The following is a 19,579-nucleotide window of genomic DNA, read 5'->3' as shown; positions in this document are numbered from 1 at the left end:
AGACTCCTGGATATTAAATATTACCCTTGATTTCCATATGCATGGAGCAGGCTGAATTGTATTACATAAATCTTTATATCTTGATTTGACAAGCTATACAGCAGAAACACAGACCACAAGAAGGAAATAGAGTGTAGAACAAAGAAATCAGTGTGCAATGGCCAAAACACTGGAAAGAGGTTGGTTAGCAGCCCAAAAATCAGAAAGTTTTCTCTTTTCTCACAGTGGAAATATTGATAAGAGTTAGCACCTTTTTTTTTTTTTTCACTTTTCTTTTTCATTTTTTTCTGGTAAATGGGGTACAAAGTGCTCATTTTTTTACAGTTTAACTAAAGTTGAAAATACTGAAAAAGCGGAAAAATGTTTCCAAAAGGTGATTTCCTCTCTGTCTCACTGATTGCCACCTTGCTGTAGCATTGTATGACCTATACATGCCTTGTTTGGTAAAACTATCAACCATGTCACCTTGGGCTTCTTACCAAATCAACCTCTTACTAATCAGTACAGATGTGTTCACTTCTTGCATATTGTCTCTGACTACAAGAGAATGGGTATTTGGTCAGTTGTATTCCTTAATTATGAGATTCCCTTCCCAGTTAGATCTGATTTAGATGGTGATGAAAATGGTGCTGCTTCTGTAGTGGGATTACACTAGTTGGCTCTTAGCAAATGAACATGGTGCAAAACTCAGCCAGGGACAGCTAATTAAAACCCCTACAGTTCTGGGTTTAAGTGGCGTGCTGCTGCAGTGTTGCTTTGGTTTTGCCAAACTTGGGAAATAATTTCTGGGTGTGCTTTGTAAACAAGCTCTTCTGATAAGCCAGTGGTCAAAGTGAATATCACAGTAATAAATCACCTCCCCCCACTTTATTTCTTTAACTTGCTTTTAGATTTTTAGCTAGTTACCATGGTAACTTTCCACCTCCCTTTTTCTGGTGAGTGTCCAAAGTCACAGATGGAGGTAGCCTTGGGGAGACGCATGTGAGCCAAGCAAAGCTTTGCTGTCTGTCTTCTGCAAAGTTGGATGCAACCCCATATGGGACATCTCAAATAGGGACTGAAGCTTTATGAGACTGATGGGTGTAGGCTGCAGGAATACCAGACCTCCTAGTTTAAGTTGTTTCCTCCATCAGGACATTGATTGCCAGCCTAAATTTGTTGCCACAATGAGTTCTGGCAGAGATATGAGTTACTGCCTGTACTTTGGAGTTGGTTGACCCTACATTGGATGTCTGGCTTGGAAACATCAGTGTTCAAACAACCACTGGCATTCCATCACAAAAGGTGTTGATTTTTCTGTGGACATCTATATCCACTCAGAGATAACAATTGCCTCCACTGCATCTGTTTTACCCATGTCCCCATGCAGAATTTGGCCATCCAGATTGCATTTGGTTTGTGTTTTTTTAATTCGTTCTTGCTTCCTGCCACTCATTGTACATGGGAGCAAATTTAGGACAGAGATTTTCAGAAGAGATTTGCAGCTCTCTGGAGCAATTGTAATGAAATGGTCTAAGTGTTTCTAAGCACCTCATGGTTTCCAGGTCTCCCTCTTCAAAGTTGGCTGGTAGCCGGCACAGCCTTGCTTGGAGCAGGGCTAATCCTTTTTTTTTTTTTTTTTTTTTTCAGTTCTTCTGGGTTCTTCTGATTATCTTTCTTATGGAGCTGCTGCTGATATGCATTGAAATCATCTTTGAAAGCAAGGTGAGTGCAATCAGGAGGCTGGAGAGCTGCACATTTGCTTAGCATGACAGCATACTGCAGCCCTGCATGTCATCAGGGGAAATTTCCTTCTCACCTCAAGTATGTGTCCGTGTATGTCCTGAAACTGGAAGAATTTCATTTTTCTTGCTCTTCTTGGGTTGTGCCTTGCACTCCGGAGCTGCAGCAGACCTACAGCACCACCCAGAGCTCCTGCCACAGTGGCAGCTCCCATGCAGCCAAAAATTTTTTTTCTTTTTTTCTTTTTCTTTTTTTTTTTTTTTTCAAGGGGACTCATTAAGTTCCTCACCTCACTTTTGTTAATTGCTGGCTTGTATTTGCAAGGACAGGATTGAGTTATAGATGAACTAAGAAACATCAGTGAACACTTCCAGTGCATGTTCTTTCTGTCTGTCCACATTCTGCTGAAGAAACCCTGCCATTTTCAATCTTATTTTACCATTGTAATTGATCAAATGATTAAATATCAAATCTCAGTTTCTGATGGCTCAAGGAATGTGCAGACCAGGAGAGTAACATCTGAAATAAGTACTTAGGGACTATAAAAATCAATTCACTTTTGCACAAACAGCTTGATGCTTTCAAACATGTAAAGGTTGGTGGGCTATGGGTAGTTTGAGGATTTAGGTACTTGGTGAGCCCCAAAGTGGAAGAGAGGCAAAGGAGGAGGTCATTGCCTTTTGGATGCTGCATCAAATTTTGTCCAGCAGATTTTGAGAGCTCTCCAAAACTCTCCAATTATGGGAAAATTAAGGGTATTGGGTCACCAGCAGGGAGACATGATTCTCTAAGGAAAATCAGCACTTGAGTCTTTCCCATGTATAGAAAATCAATATGTGCTGACACACAGTGGCTTTATTTTCATGAAAATTGGCATGAAATCCTCTGCTTTGCTCCAGCTATCTACCTTTGTCTGCCAGCATTCAGCACCATCCTGTGCTTCAGACATGTTGCATGGAATCCATAGAGAGAGGGGATCACAGCTTTATGATTAAGCTCAAGGGTACAATAAAACCATTGGTGTGTAAATTGTCCCTTAATTTAAATTTAACAGGCAATATCAAAACCCAATTAAAAATCAAACAATGAAGGAAAGAGAAAAGAGAGATACAATGTTACGAATCCATTTGACCTAAAATTGTTAGGAGGCGCAAATCTGTATTTGCAACAATGTTTGTTTATTAAACTTGTTAGAAAGATTTAATTGGATTTAGTATTAAATAAGATGGTGGGAAGGGTGCAATGAGGAATTAATTTGGTGTCCTTGTAGCTGTTGGAATTTTGAAATATACCCTGTTGATATGTAATTTTTTTAATTTTTTTTTGAGATTATTGAAGATAACTGATTTGTTGTCCTTGAAGCAAAGTGAGTGGAGATGTCTCATAACAGAACTTAATGATTTAACCCTGCAACATTTAGCTCCAAACTTGAAGTCAAGATTTAATTTGAGACACTGCCCTCTAGACTGATGTCTTCTTGGAGAGTGACAAGATTTCAGGGTGAGCCTACATAGGGGAAAAAAACAGGGAACAGTGAAGCTCAGGCATTGCCTGTTGTGATGGTTGTAGCAGTGGGAAAAACACAAATTAACATTTTAATAAACTTCCACATGAGCAATTTCTTAAAGGCTTTTTAAGTTCCCCTTCCCTGATCTCTTGCTGTTGGCAGGCTTTGTTTAATACTCCGATACGTCTTCATTTTTTTTCTCCAATGTTCTTCCTTTTCCCAGTTTGCCCACCCTCTAATTTTCATGTCAGAGCGAATTATGAAGAACAATGTTTTCTCCCCCCTTCTTTCTCCCTGCTTCTAACTCAGAAAAGGTTCCCTTTTCCTTCATAAATCTCTCTGCCTGGTGCTTTGTCAGGAACCAAATGGCAAACCTGTGGTGTGCTTTGGCTTTGCATAAAACATTTTACGGCTCTGCTTCCAGCTCACTAATAAGCTTTCCATTCATCTGTGAAATGCATTTTTCATTCAGTTAGTCTTCAATTTGAAATGCCTGATGTGTCAAAGTGTCCTCAGAGATACAGCACAGAGAGCATCAGAGAGAACCCAGACCGGTTGTGCTGCTGCCTCTCCAGGCACAATTAAATTGCTGGATGATTTGTTGGGATTAGCAGTGATTGAGGGCTCTTACGAGGTCTCTGCTCCTGTGTTGTTTTCCTCATCTGAGGGAAATACCACCACACAGCTGGTGGAGTTGGCTATCACAGGGCATTTTGCCTATTACGGCTGCTTCTAATGCTTGTGAGGGGTTACAGTTATGTCGGTGGATGGGATTTGAGGGCTTTAGGGAGCTCCCAAAGAAGTCACCCTAAAAAATAAATTTAATATGCAGCATATAGGAAAAGTCAAATGAGTAAAGGATCACTTTACGAGATCAATTGCAGCATGCAGGCAACAGAGAGATGCTATGAGATGCTGCTAACCAAGAGTGCTCAAAAATGATGAATTTTTCCCCAAGAAACAGGGTTGTGACATCATATGGGTTAGATTCTTACTCTGGTAACAGCTGGTGAAGCTTGCTATGAAAAGTTTTCTCTGCATATTTTTCATGGTTTGTAATATTTTCACATAGTCTGTTCCATATGTGAACTGTGATTTTTGCTTTTTCCTCAGATGAATGCGGTATTCCACTCCAACATCCAAGAGGGCATCCGACACTATTACGATGACCTCGACTTCAAGAATATCTTGGATTTTGTACAAGAAAAGGTTTGATTTTGCACAGGGGACAGCACTGGGGAGGTCTGTCTGTGAAGTTTTTCAAGCATATTATACTTCTGTGAATGGGAAACATAATGAGTGATTTACTTTGTGCATCATTGCTCCTTTTACCTAGCTTTACACTGTGCTGCTCCCCAAGCCTATTCCACAGGTGATTTTGGCCAGCCTGTGCTCCTGTGAGAACTATGAAAAGCATGTTCAATTCTGTAATGGAGCACAGACGAGAAGACCCCACCCATATATTTATATTTCCCATTCCTGATTGAAAACTGCCTGATTTTTTTTTTTTTTTTGCTATCACAAACTGCATGGAAACAGTAGGTATAGGAATGAAATATAATGCACAAAAGCTGCTTTGGGAATGTGGTAACCCTTAGGTGGGCCACCTTAGATAACTTTCTTTTCTGGGACATGTCATCTGCAGCCAGGCAAGCACTTGACTGATAGCTGATGTGTTTCCACATGGTAGCTGTGAGGAGAGCTCCTAGTTTTCCATGGGCAGCACTGCAAGCTGCCCCATGGACTCGTGAGAGAAGTGCTAGTCTGCACCTTATCTGGTGTTGGGGCTTGCAACGTCTCCTCTATTTTTTTTGTTTGTTTGTTTGATTTAATTGTGTGTTTTCACATTTCTTAATCGTGATACCTAATGCTTAGAGCCTTCCAGATCTTGGCAGCATCCTTCCCCTATTCTCAAGCCAACCTGCAGTTCGATAAACTATTCACCTTGCAGCTGTCTATTTTTAACCAAACTTTTGATATTCCTCTGCCACTGTTGCCTTGTATTTCATGCACTGTGTGTTTTTTTGAGTTGCCTGTGGTTTCTAGTCCTGCTTTTTATTAAATTAACATGCCTTCCTAATTACTGTCCTCTACCTCCAGCTAGATGGTTTCCCACAAGCCCCTTTCCTTCCATCTCACAAAACCCCAGGTAATCATGCCTCAGCAAAGCAATGATGCATCCCTCCAAGTACATTGAAAAGCCAGACTGAGGGAATAATCCATGATGTGGTACCACTCAGAAACAAAATCCCTAATTTATACACAGGATTAAGGCAAGAGATTGAGTTGTGTTGCCAGCAATAGGTTATTGATGAAACTCTGCCTTGCTAACCATTCTCTGAGAAGCTGTTTTGCTGCAGTATAGTTTAGGACACACTTTGTATCACACATGCATTCAGCAGAGAGCTTGCAGACCTAATTTAAAGTCAAACTTGAAGCTTTTGTCCACACCATTAGGAATTTGGCCATTTTGGACAAGTATGGTTGGCTCTAACATATGTGTTTTTCCAGTAAAATGAGGACCTGCTCCTGGGAATTAAGGAAAAGTAGATTTGCTGCTGTTTTGAGCAAGGATATGAAGTTTGACTGTTATTTGTTTTATTGTGAAAGGAAACACTCAGCTCAAAGCATTTGATGAATTCTTCGAGGAAAAAAGAAAAAAAAAAAAAAGTGGAAAAAGCAAAACCTCAAGATCTAGGAGAGGTAAAAGGGAGAAATTACATCCAACTTGCATGCTCACAGCTTGGTTTTGCCAGTAGAGCTGCTTTTCAGAGCTGCTTTCTCTCACCTCAGCTTGATTTCTCTCCTTTCATTGTGGGTTGGAGCATCATAAATATATAAATCTTATCTCTAGCTTTGAAGGAGACCAAGAAGCTCCTTCCTCTTTGATGTAGTTGAAATTCAAGGCTGGTGGTGGCCTCCACATTCCCTTCTCTTTTTAAATACCTACTTCTGACTCTTGGAGTTGTCATTACTGAACCAAATGCATTAATAAAACTGGAAGACCTCTAAAGGTTTCAAGACTTCACTGATCTTAAGAAAGATCTTAATCTTTTTTTAAAGTTTGGCTCCAACCTCTCTAAAAAGGTGCTGTAATTCAGTCCTCTCTGTATGAATGATAAATGGATGCTGCCACAAGCCAACACAAATGCATGTGGAAACTATCCTTGATGAGCCCTGGCAAGGAGGTTAGACCACAGATCTCTAGATAAAGCAGATCTGTTTGCGGGAAGGTTTCTGTATCTCCAAACAACCAAAGACTAGGCACTTATTATATAATCCCACCCCCTTTTTATGACATTTTTGTGTCTACTTCCTCACTTGAGTTTTTGTTTAAGTTTTCAGGGGGAGATATTCATCTCATAGCATTTCTCTCTGTACTAGAAGTTAATGGCTACTTCTAATATTGCCGATAGGTTTTTAGCATCCACACATTTTCTTCTGTAGCAAGAGAAGGAGCTTTGCAAGAACTTGCTGCTCATTGCTGCGAGTTTTTGTATTAGAGTATAATTTGCAAGCCGGGAATGACAGCAACATCAGCAATTGAAATGCATCCTACTGAGATAGGAGTGGGGAGAAGCAGTGCAGAAGCATAATTTCTTTTAAGAGAGAAAATCCAGCATTCTTGCATTCTTGCTGTTCTAGGCATTATGCTCAGCAACACTTGGATTAGATTAAAAAAATGGTGGAGTTGCTGATGCCAGTGGTCTCATAATGACTTGGACTTGGCTCCTGTGGGGCTTTACAAGACCCAAGCAGCCCAAACCACTTTGGAGGGATGAAAATTTGTATCCAGTCTGGAAGGATTGCACCCCAGCTTGTTGGTTTTGTTTGTTTGTTTTGTTTTGCCAAAACACAGGCCCAGAGCACCCTATTATCACCATTTAGTGCTTATTCTTGCCATTTTGGGGGGTAAAAATCTTGTCTACTCATTGGTTACCTGGCACACAGCTCATTTAGCTCAGACAAAACCATGGTACACCCCTTAGGTATTAAATTTTGCTTAAACCCTCTCTCAAGCAATGCTGACTGCTTCCAAACATGTAAACCAGTATCATATATTAAAATAAGTAATTATGGTCCTTTCCTAAATAACAGATGTACATAGAAGTGCCAGACAGTAATTATTACATTACCATGATTATGGCACAAATGAAGTGGTTTTACCTGCCAACACCTACTTGGTCTTGCTGTCTGTGAACAGGAAGATATTGAAATAAATTTGCCTTAAAAATAATATTTACACATTGATATTATTTGTTTTTGCTGAACAAAGTGTACCCTTTGTGCATGGTGTGCCCTTTGCACACCATGGATGCAAGTCTGGAAACCAAAATGACTCAGTTTGCTGAAAATCACTAACTGCAGCTCTGTGCTGCTTCTTCCCTTGTGTCTTCTGAATGGTTTGCTGAGTGCAGGTGGGAGAGGAGAGTTCAAACCACTTTGCTGAGAACAGGAATTGAATTTCAAAGCACTGATAAGGCTGTGGTTTTTGCTCATACCTGAGCAGCTCTAACCTCAAAGTAAGGCTTGGAGAGTTGAAGGTGTTATGCTTGCAAACCTGCATCTTTATTCTTCAGGGAAAATAAAGGCAGCTTCCACCCAGCATGGCTCGTTTTAGTGCATTTCTTCAAGGCCACTGTACAGGGCTATGGTCATTAGCCGTAATAAGCCTGCATGTCAGGGGTTGTAGCAGCAGTACCCAATGCGTAGTACTTCTTGGACTTTTTTCTTTTTTTCTCCTCCTGTGTATTAGCTCTCTCTGAGGTCTGGGAACCCATATGAAAGTAAAACACAGACCCAGATCTGTCTCAGCTTATGAAAAATAAATCCAGGCACAACAGTAGTTCAGCTTAAACCTCTCCTTGCAGGGAAGAAAACACCCTGGTGAGCCTTCCCAGTAGCTAGTAACACTCATTACAATGATTTTATACCAATTTTTGCAGAATTATAAAAGCAAATGGAAGAAACTTCTTTGCAGCATGGGAATGCAGAGCAGGGTAGAATATCCAATATCCCTTTAGGGGTTTTTCTCTCCTCTTTCTGGACAAGTTTTGCAAGCTTGTCTCCCTCACTGATACAGATGGGACTAAAAGTAATAGATGAATTAAAGGTAGGAAGTCAGAAATTAGTTTTCAGTTTGTGGGCTGGTAGCTCCTGGCCATATCTGCCCATTTCGGCATGGGAGGAGGCCATGAGGACCCAAAGAGCTGATGGCTTTTCCTGCTCCTTTTCGCCAAGTATTGTCACCAACCTATGAGCAGGAGAGGGAACAGATACTCATGGGGTATTAATTAAACTTGTTCTGGAAACTGCTCCTTGGAGACTGGTGCTTACAGAAATGGGGAAAACCTGGAATTTTCTGTCTTGTCAAGCATACACACAGCTCTCCTGCCCACTTCAGGCTTTTCTTTCCAGGGGGAAATGTAAAGATTCAAGTTCGTTTACCAAGAGAAGGGACGATTTGATATGTAATAAGCCCAATTTTATTCCACAGAGAACAGAAAATGACTTTCATTAAACTTTTTATTTTTTCACATTATACAAGAAGTAGAAAAAAGAAGTTTTTTCATTTGTAGCTGCAGCATTTGATCTCTAATTTAACTTAATTGGAAGAGAAATCCCTGTTAGACTGCAGAGTCTTATTAGCATACTGTTGAATAACACCAACTAGTTGAGCAAAGAAATACATTTATTCAAGGTGCTGAAATAGCCATCTCTTCTACACACCCCAATAGGATGGATTAGTTACCTATAATTAAATCAGCAGGAAGAAAGCATGAATGAGCCACGATGCCTCCTACACATGCATGTACATCTCTATACCTGCTACACACTTCTAAAATGGGGCTAAACCAAGCTAAACATCTGCTTTAGCTTTTTTGTTTGTGCATTTGTTAGTTTTTAACACAGAGTCTTCAGCTTCCTGGAAAGTAAGAAATCATCCCATAAGCGAAACCTGGCGGGATGAGTCCTGTGGCTGGTGTGCTGTAATAGATGGTTACAGGCTCTTCAGGAGGGACAGGCAGGGTAGGCAAGGTGGTGGGGTGGTGATGTATGTGAAGCATGGGCTGGACTGCGTGGAACTTCAAGTTGGGGATGGCAAAGTTGAGCGCCTCTGGGTAAGGATTAAAGGACGAAGGGGATGTTGTTGTGGGAATCTATTACAGACCACCTGGCCAGGACAACAACGCCGATGAATTATTCTTTGCAGAACTAAGAGATGCCTCGAGATCAACTCCCCTTGTCCTTATGGGAGATTTCAACTTGCCAGACGTCAACTGGGATCACCACATGGCTGACACGAGCAAGTCCAGGAGGTTCATAAAGCACCTAGATGATAACTTCTTGGTGCAGGTGCTAAGGGAACCAACTAGGAAAGGTGCCGTCCTTGATCTGTTGCTGGAAAACAGAGAGGGTCTTGTGGGAGACATGGCAATTGGCGGCCGTCTCGGTCATAGTGACCATGAAGTGATTGAGTTTAGAATTTATGGTGACACTTCTGTGCCACCAAAACTTCAGCCCTGGATAGGGGGAAAGCAGACTTCAGGCTGCCCAGGGAACTAGTCAGCAAGGTCCTCTGGGAAGCTGCTTTTGAAGGCATTGGCGTTCATCAGTGCTGATCAATCTTTAAGCACTACCTTTTAAAAGCACAACATCAGGCGATTCCAAAATATCAGAAGGTAGGCAGGCGGGACAGAAGGCCGGCCTGTCTGACCAGGGATCTTCTACTGGAGCTTAGACAGAAAAAGAAAGTGTACAGCTGCTGGAAGGAGGGTCAGGCAATGAGGAAGGAATACAGGGATGCTGTTCATGTTTGTAGGGAGAAAATTCATGGGGCCAAAGCCCAACTAGAGTTGAAGCTGGCCATGTCTGTGAGAGACAATAAAAAAGTTTTTTATAGATATGTTAACTGAAAAAGAACCAAAGAAAACACAGGTCCGCTACTTGACAGGGAAGGTCTCCTCACAGACAATGACATAGGCAAAGCAGAGACATTTAATGCTTTCTTCACCTCTGTCTTCAATGCCGATGATGGGCTTCAGGACCCTGGGTGTCCTGAAAAGGAGGACCATGACAGTGGGAATGACAAACTCCCATCCAACCCTGAACGTGTGTGGGATTTGCTGCTCCACCTGGATCCATGCAAGTCCATGGGTCTGGATGGGATCCATCCCAGGGTGGATCCTGTGGACCTCTTTATACCAGCATTGCAAAACAGCACTGAAGATGCAGTGCAAGTCTGGACAGGAGATGCATCAGAGAGTTGGAAATGTTGAGGTTTGCTCATCTGCATGTCTCACTCTTTCCTTTTCTTTTGCAGTTTTCTTGCTGTGGTGGTGATGAATACCGAGACTGGGAGGTTAACCTATACCACTCGTGCAATGGCAGTGGGCCACTTGCATGTGGGGTGCCCTACACATGCTGTATCAGGAAGGTAAAGCAGCCAAGGCATGAAAAGTTTTTACTTCTTGTTTCTGTACTTGAGTTTCTTATTAACTGTGTTGCCATTTTGAAAAGTGGTTTGAGACAGCTAAAGAAACTAAAATATACATATATATGGGCTACACTGCATTTTAGTATGGTCTGCTGTTTTAATACAGCATAAATAACAAAGAACTGGGATATTAATTGCATTTGTATTGTGCCACGGATTTGTTAGAAATGCTGGGTTCCCATCTCTCTACCTACTATGGGATGAAATGCTTTGGAGGATGGTTTTGCAAAGACTTAAATGCTTGGCTGTATCACAACGTGGATCCAAATTAGCTGTTGTCCTTTGTCTTCCTCTGTAAGAGCATACATTTCTCAGCCAGCTGCCACAACGTTTAGCAGAATGGGGTTCATGTGTGCTGGCATCTACTTTTAACAAGGAGGTTTTGAGGGTTTTGTCATAAATGGAGCCATGAGAGGAGTACAATTTGCACCCTTGTGCAATTGAATAAAAAAAGTCTTGTGAGCAAATGCAACTCCAAGGCTGTATTTCTGACATGCTGTGAACTGGGACAAGATCTCCCCTTGGAGGGAAGGTTGGGTGTCTTTCCTACTGCATGACCATGAAGGTTTATTAAACTGATTTTCAGTGCTGCAAGCCAAGATTCTCCTATGTAGTGCTGCTGAGACTAAGCTAAGTGCTCTCACACTGTTTTGCTTAATATAATGGTCTGCCTTGTTGCAATCAATCTAACACATACTGAGGGAAAACAGAAAAGCTCAGCCAAGACTGGGTAAAAAAGTGCAAATATCCCTGGCTACTGTGGCTAAAAAATGATATACATGGTCCTAAAAATGAGTTACTAGCATAATCCTGACTTTAACACTAGTGATGGGCCCTGGAAGTCCAAGAGCCCTGAGTTAGAGGACCATGACTGGGGAACAATAAACTCTCAGCCAACTCTGAACTAGTGAAGGATTTGCTCCTCCAGCTAGATGCACATTAGTCTGATGGGATTCGTCAAGAAGAGCTGGCTGATGTCACCACCTCTCAGTTATTTTTCAGTGGCCTTGGGAATCTGGAGTGATCCCAGTTGACTAGAAGCTTGCAAATGTCCCAGTTTCCAAGAAGGCTAAGAAAGAAGGCCCTGGTAATTACAGGCCTGTCAGCTCATTTCAGTGCCTGGAAAAATTATGGAGAAGAGTATTCTGGAAGTTACTGAAAACCACCTGAAAGACAACACAGTCACTTGTCACCGCCAACATGGGCTTACAAGGGAAGTCCTGTTTAACTAACCAAATTAACTTTTACAACAACGTTACCCACGTAGTTGACCAAGGGAAACCAGTAAATATGAACTTTTTGGAATTCAGCAAAGCTCTTGATGCTGTTTCTTACAGTATCCTTCTGGACAAAACGTCCAGCGTACAGCTGGACAAATACACGCTACAAAGGCTAAACAACTAGCTGACAGGCTGCGCTCAAAGGGTAAATGGGGTTACATTGGGCTGATGTCTAATGGGTACTAATGGAGTTCCCCAGGGCTCCATTTTGGGGCCAGTTCTCTTCAATGTTTTATACATGATCTGGATGCAGGACTGGAATGCATGCTAAGTAAGCTTGCAGCTGATATTAATTAGGAGGAGCTGCTGACTCCCTTGAGGGCAGAGCGGCCTTGCAGAGAGATCTTGACAGTTTGGAGGGCTGGGCAATCACCAACTGCAGAAAGTTTAACAAGAGCATGTGCTGGATTCTGCACCTGGGACGGGGCAATCCTGGCTATATGTGCAGACTGGGGGATGAGAGGCTGGAGAGCAGCCCCCTGGAGAGGGATCCGGGGGATCCGGTTGATGGCAAATTGAACACGAGCCTGCAGTGTGCCCTGGCAGCCAAACGGGCTGACCGTACCCTGGGCTGTTTCAGGCACAGCACTGCCAGCTGCTCAAGGGAAGTGGCCGTCCCACTCTGCTCTGCGCTGGTGAGGCCTCACCTCAAGCACCATGCACAAAAATGGTGAAAAATCTAGTGGAGAAGATGTAGGAGGAGTGGCTGAGGTCACTTGATTGTTTCAGCCCTGAGAAGAGGAGACGGAGGGGAGGCCTCATGGCGGGCTGCAGCTTCCTCTCAAGGGGAGCGGGACAGGGGTCAGGCGCTGCTCCCTGCTCTCTGGTGACAGCGATGGGACCCAAGGAAATGGCACGGAGCTGTGACAGGGGAGGTTCAGGCTGGATATTATGAAAAGGTTCTTCACTGGGAGGGTGGTTGGGCACTGAAACAGGGAAGTGGTCACTCCTGCTGGAGTCCAAGAAGTGTTTGGACAATGGTCTTACAAATACGGTTGAATTTTCTGTGGTCCTGTGTGGAGCCAGGAGTTTGAGTCAATGAGACTTGTGGGTCCTTTCCAATTTGTGATACTCTATTACTCTGTGATCCCAGTGGCAAAACCTCCTTAGAGTTAAGAACAACAGGCAGCATTACCTCTGAAACCTGGCCATTCCACTAGCTTTATGAATTGCACAAGGAAAACATAGCATAAATCTGTTATTGTTGTTAGCTTTTTTATTTTTTTTTAAAGGAAAATGAGGAACTGTGAGGTGCTTTATTATTCATCTAAGCATGACATGCAAAACAGCTGCAAAAATAGTTTTTATCTCTAATCGGGGTGTTGATTAAGGATCTTTGCCAGCTCCCAAAGTTGAATTAGAAATTCATATGTTGTCCTTTTGTATTGGTATTAAGTATATGCTGGAGAAAGTCAGGTGCCTTTTTCATTATTTTTACATTCCCTGTGGTATGTTGGAACAATGTGGAAACAAAACACCTTTGCCTGACTGGCACTGTTTGAGTTATAAAAATCACAGATGTGTAATATAGTGGGATAAGAAATAAGGCAACTTTCTGGCTTCACATTTTAATGAGCAATGTCTTGGGGAATGCTCTAGCAAAGGACTCCAGCTTCTGGGAGGGAATATTGATGGCAAATTCTGTACTTTTTTTTTCAAGATTTAAAGCCTGTGAATGTGTCTCTGACTGCCAGAGAGAAAGTGAGACCTTGCCAAATGAATCTAAATCTCCACATGGAATGAAACTCTTGGCAAGAGCAGTAAGCAGGTAGATAGATGTGGCCTCTTTCTTCAAATTTATTTGGTTTTTGGCACTGCTTTTGGTTAAGAATCCATCACTATACAATATCAATAGTATATTAAATGAGTTAGGAGAGCAAGATCCCTTGGAAATTTTCCACTTACTATGGCATAGAACAAGCAAATAAAAATATTTTTAACAACAGAATTAAAAATAATAAAAAGTAAAAATAATAAAAAACACAATTGCATTTTAATAATAATTGCATAATTGCATAATAATAATAATTGCATAATTGCTTTTGCATGTCTCAGTGCATAGTTGTTACCTGAAATTGCAATGTTATTGTGGAGGTTTTCCTTGCAGGCTGATAAGATGGGAAAAGCACTTCAGGATGAAGGCGGTATCTGTGCACGATACTCTAGATATACCTAGTTGTTCTGAGCAATGTACAAACCCTATTCAAAACCCTTTCCTCCAAAATATGCTACTTAAAGGCTGAAGAGAAGATTTTGTCCAGGTGGCCAAGAAGGCCAATGGCATCCTGGCTTGTATCAAGAATAGTGTAGCCAGCAGGACCAGGGAGATGATCATCCCCCTGTACTCAGCTCTGGTGAGGCCACACCTTGAATACTGTGTTTAGTTTTGGGCCCCTCGCTACAAGAAAGACATCAAGGCCTTGGAACGTGTCCAGAGAAGGGCAACAACTCTGGTGAGGGGTCTGGAGCACAAGTCTTATGAGGAGTGGCTGAGGGACCTGGTATTGTTTAGTCTGGAGAAGAGGAGGCTCAAGCGAGACCTCATTGCACTCTACAACTTCCTGAAGGGAGATTATGAAGAAGGTTGACCTCTTCTCCCAGATAACAAATGATAGGACTTGAGGAAATGGCCACAAGTTGTGCCAGGGGAGATTTAGATTAGATATCAGGAAAAAAAAAATCTCTCAAAGTGTGGTCAGGTGCTGGAACCCAGCCCAGGGAGGTGATAGAGTCACTGTCCTTGGCAGTGTTCAAGAAGGGCCTAGACAAAGTGCTACGATATATGGTTTAGCAGCTTAGTGGGTAGTATTGGTGATAGGAGGACGGTTGGACTAGATGATCTTGTGGGTCCTTTCCAACCTTGTGTTTCTATGATTCTATGAATTTGTCTGTGCTGGTTCAGAGATGAACCACAATGGTCTCTCCACTGAATAACCCTTGTACCAACCAGTTTAAATACACCAGTTTGTAGGGCAAGAAACCCTTTTCTTCTTTAGCAACAAAATGTTGTCCTCTATTTGCACCTTCATGAATGAAAGATGGAGAGCAAAGCATCCTCTTCTCTTAGAGGACCTTTGAGTTTTAAGTAGAGAGGTACTAGAAGATGTTCTTTGGAAATAGAGTATTATGAAAAAAGGAATAGATACTGATAGGATCAATCCATGCAGTACAGCCCCATCTAGGTAGGTTTTGGGTGAATACCAGCAAAGTGGTCAGGTTTTTGACCATTTCTTCTGCTCTAGTGTGTCTCAGCTCAGTCCTCCAAACCAAGGCAATACAAGACAACAATATCACATGCTGCACATGATCCTTCTGTATTCGCCAATTCTGAGTAATTTTCATTGGCAGGTCCAACTTCAGAGCTTCTGTTAGACCTCGTACACTTGTCAAACAAATCATTTGTTTGTCAGGGTGGTTGGTTGGTGAGCTTGTCTGAAGGAAGGAGTATGAAACATGGTTTCAGAAGTGTTGTTAACCTGTCATTCATTAAATGCAGACATAAAACCATCCTGTTTTCAAAAGAAGACACTTCTGTTGCAAAAGCCTCCAGAGCTTTGCATCATATAACCTTGGGCATCTTGCAGGGCAGGCTGAGGTGCATCAACAAGAACAGACATCCTCCAGAAATGCTGGCTATTTTAAAGAGTCTCATATCTAAGGTCACAGGCCTTAAAGTCTTCCCAGGAATAAGGAATGAGCAAATATACACCTACTGCAGGGGGGGCCCTCTGTATCCTCATCGCTAAGTACTTCTCTAAATGGTTTTCCATTGCAGTTAGGCCTTCTCCTATGGAAGACACAGGGTAGCTGTGCCTCTGCCAAGCACAGTGTCTCTGAGCCCCTCGTGAAATATCTGATTTTGTGGGTGGGAAACTGTTGGTTAAAAGAAAAGTGCAAGGATTGCAGTCCTCTGCCCTTGGTGGGTTTTAAACACCTGCATTTGTTGCTGTTTTATGATCTCTGAAAGCATCAAAATTCACTTGGGAAGACTAAGGATGTCTCCTGGTTTTTATGTTAGAAATATCTGTTCAGCTCTGACTTTCACTTCCATGCAAGACAATAACAAAGATAAATCAAGGCAAAAAACTCACTTGTCCGCAATTCACCCAAATACAAGCTATTGAGAGAATTACTCAAGTGGATGGTCAGAATTGGAGATGATTGAGAAACCCTTCATTATTTGATGCAAGAAGGAAGAAAATTGGTGATAAATTTGCTCCATAGATGGATGTTGTTCAGTGGATAAGTCCTATAGAAAGCTATGATGTTTCACCAGTAAGGATCCCATGATGTCCATGGAAGTGAGTCTAAAAAACAAGGATAACTGAAAGCTGCCAAGAACTAAATGCTTTAGTTTTTCTTTGTTTATTATTTGTTTTTGTTTGGTTGTTTTGTTTTGTTTTGTTGGTGATTGTGGTTTTTGAGTTGTTTTTTTAAATGCAAACCAAATAAATGGTTCCTGGATCATGCGCATATTCCTTTATACCGCTATTGGCAACAGCATGTGCCTTAGGAATGTCTCAAATTCTCCTTATTCTGAGGGCTTCCTGTTTCATGGTCCCAGTGCAGGATGAGACCTGCCAGTGGGCTGATCTCTGGATGTCCCCATAAGTCTTTAATACACACAAGGACTAATTATTCTCCTTAACTATGCCCAGTTTATAAATAGCGTACTGAAGTGGTGACAGATGGTTGTGGTGTGTGGTGGTTTTTTTGATAGCCCTGTCAGTAATGTACAGAGGTACAGATGCTCTTGGTAGTGTATTGCTGGAATAATTTCCCTACCAATTACGGAAGGAATGAGCTGCAGCTTTATGGCTGGAGCCTGTCTGAAGGTGCACATTTCTTTTATGCTGTGTCTTGCAGGAAAGTATAATTTACCCCTAAATGTGCACATTTCTCTTTTTCATCTTTGTGCCTCTAAAGCACAGGTAGTTTTTGTTTTGTTGTTCAGGAGCTTTTACTCGTTGTCAAAGTCATCTTACTGAAAGTGTAATAATTTCAGCATGTTATTATTTCATGAGTATGAGGCCCCTTTAGAAATACATGGCATTATGGAAGCTGCTGTTTTATTCTTGAAATAAGCCATAAATAAATAAATAAATAAATAAATAAGTAAAGATCAATCCTGAGAGGTGCAAAGTACACAGCTAGCTCAGGGTGTTCTGGAGCTACCTCATAGCTTTCCTTTTTCTGGGATGAGCAAGAACTAGTTTTGTAACTGGTGTTAAAAAATGTTGTAATCAATTCAAAAATGTATCCTCTTCCACCCTGATGGAAGCAGAGGAATTTGGTTTGATTTAATTTTATAGAGCTACTGCATAGCAGTATTTGGCTAGGATTTCTGCAACTTTTGAAATGCTTTTTTTTTTTTTTTTTTTTTTTTGGGGGGGGGGGGCAGGGGGCAGCAGGCGGAGCAACAAAGGTCTAAGCATTGTGGATCCCTAAAATCCTTGGGTTTCTCCCCAAAGTGCTGGGAGACTTTTGGGAAATTCCCCCTTGACTTCTGTAGAACTAAATACATTTAATCTTGGTGAAATTACCTTTTTTTTAAGAAGGTGAAATGTGACTGAATATGTGAGAAAAAGTGGCTGGAATTGAACAAGGAGAAAATCAAAGTAACATTTTAAAGAACCACTTTACTAAATTCTCACACCATGTGGAGTTGCTTTCAGCTCAAATCACTGGACAGTCCCGTATCACTGGATAGGAGAATGCTGAGCAGATTCAGAAATGGCTGAGACAAGTTGTTTAAAATAGTTTTTCAAAACGCAACTTATTGCTGGCCCAAGCCAAGCTGGCACCTACAATATCAGCAATGCATTTGAGGAAAAAGGATTAAACGGTAATAAAATGAAGTTTGAGGCTAACTGTTTGCCTTGTACTGTGCTGAATGGTCAAGGCAACTGGGCAAGTTTTTCTATTTCTTTTTAGTTTTATTCTTTTTTTAATGTCCCCTTTGGTTTCCTCCAACCTAAGTTTGCACTAATTCTCTGTCTACAGGTTCCTGGAGAAGTCATTAACACGCTGTGTGGATACAGGACACTCGATAAAGAGGTAACTTTTGCTTTTTTCTTCCTATGTACAATATTTTTTTGTGAAACCCTTCCTTTTTTTAAAAAAAAAAGGTTATCTTCAGGGAAACCCTGCCTCACAATGGGAATCTCTTCCCCACCAGGGATAGCTGTTACTGCAGCTGTATATAAATTTATTTTTATTTCTTTTCTCTAGCATCCCTGCACAGGCTTGCAGAATTTGAGCAGGCTCATCTGTGTAGTCTCTGCAGGCTTTGGTGTGGCATTTCTGAGAGCAACGATCTCTCTACTGGATGAGTCCCAGGAAATGCTGGTCCTGAGTTGTGATTTAAGGCTTGGTGGTAGGAGAGAAGCTGCTTTTGAGGCCCTCAGGGGTGATTGTGGGGTATATCATGGCAGAGAGCTGCAGTGTGACCTGTAAATTTAAGGGACTGGTTTTTTGTCAAGAAAACCCAAGAAAATATCAAATCCAATAAATCAATTCCCAAATGTTTGTCATGGCACTCCTTTGGCTTGCGGGAAGGAGCAAACACAAGAAATAACATCTTCTTCCAAGTGCACCATCTAAATTAAAACAGTGGTACTTCTTTTCAATCTGCTTCCAGCGCCTGGAGTTGCTTAATGTCATCCACGTGCGAGGCTGCATCCATGCTGTCGGGCTGTGGCTTAAAGACAACTTTGAGGCCACTTTGGGCATCGTTTGCTCCATGCTTCTTCCCCAGGTAGGTGGTGAAACTGGTCAGCATCATCTTGCCTTTTATCTCCATTCTGGAGGAGGAAAACAATTTGGTTTTAGGTATTTTTCCCCACTACCTTTACATATGAAATCTGTGTCTTGGGTGTGAAATGTCACAGCACTTTTAAAGCAACTTTAGCAAAATGCTGGCTTTCTAATAACACATTCCTAAAATTTAATTAATGTTCAAGTAATAGCATCTAAAATCAAGGCATTTCTATGCTAGACCAGCAAATCCTTTTACATTTGTTTTTACAGTTCTCTTCAAATAGAACATAAATATTAACAAAAATAAACCATGATCATAAATTTAGCTGGATTTGCCATACATCATGAAATTCATTTTTGAGCTACTTGCCATTAACAATGGCAGATGATCCTGGCAATTTTGCAGCACAAGTCATTAAGCTCTCTATCATGGATGCTGGATATGGAGAGAAACTTTGAGTCACAGCAGAGGCTACCCTTTTACAATGCTGTTGCCACTGTGCTAGCAAGGAGGTGAAACTCCAGAATTATTGTTATTGTGTTGGTGTTGATTGCTTTTTTTTTTTATATGTATTTCCTTCAAATCTTGCAAGTGAAAGCTTTCTTTTTTTCTCCCTGGATGTAACTTTGGATTTGCCACTGGATGTACTTGGTGATGCTTTCATCAGATATGGTATTTTATCTAAGTGGAAGTGAAATTATTCTTTTTCCTGGGTTTCTACTTGCAGTGAAATGTAGAATACTGGCTGAATAAACAGAAGCTGCTTGAGAAACATGTGACAAACTGAGCTAATTTTTCAAAGGATTGAAAAG

General features: G+C 41.5%; 1 protein-coding gene across 1 annotated transcript in view; it reads left to right on the top strand.

The window, feature by feature from the left end:
- LOC311219184 (tetraspanin-15-like) overlaps positions 1-19,579 on the top strand; it is a gene marked incomplete at both ends in the record, with an annotated part of 51,992 nt that overhangs the window by 23,627 nt on the left and 8,786 nt on the right. Inside the window, 5 exons of the mRNA XM_084302215.1 lie at positions 1,630-1,704; positions 4,343-4,438; positions 10,554-10,667; positions 18,011-18,064; positions 18,648-18,764. Coding sequence (XP_084158341.1) covers positions 1,630-1,704; positions 4,343-4,438; positions 10,554-10,667; positions 18,011-18,064; positions 18,648-18,764 — 456 coding nt within the window. The remainder of the gene's footprint in view (positions 1-1,629; positions 1,705-4,342; positions 4,439-10,553; positions 10,668-18,010; positions 18,065-18,647; positions 18,765-19,579) is intronic.

Source organism: Netta rufina, assembly GCF_964035555.1.
Source record: "Netta rufina genome assembly, chromosome: 27".
Classification (NCBI taxonomy): domain Eukaryota; kingdom Metazoa; phylum Chordata; class Aves; order Anseriformes; family Anatidae; genus Netta; species Netta rufina.
This window is presented reverse-complemented; position numbering and strand designations above follow the sequence as displayed.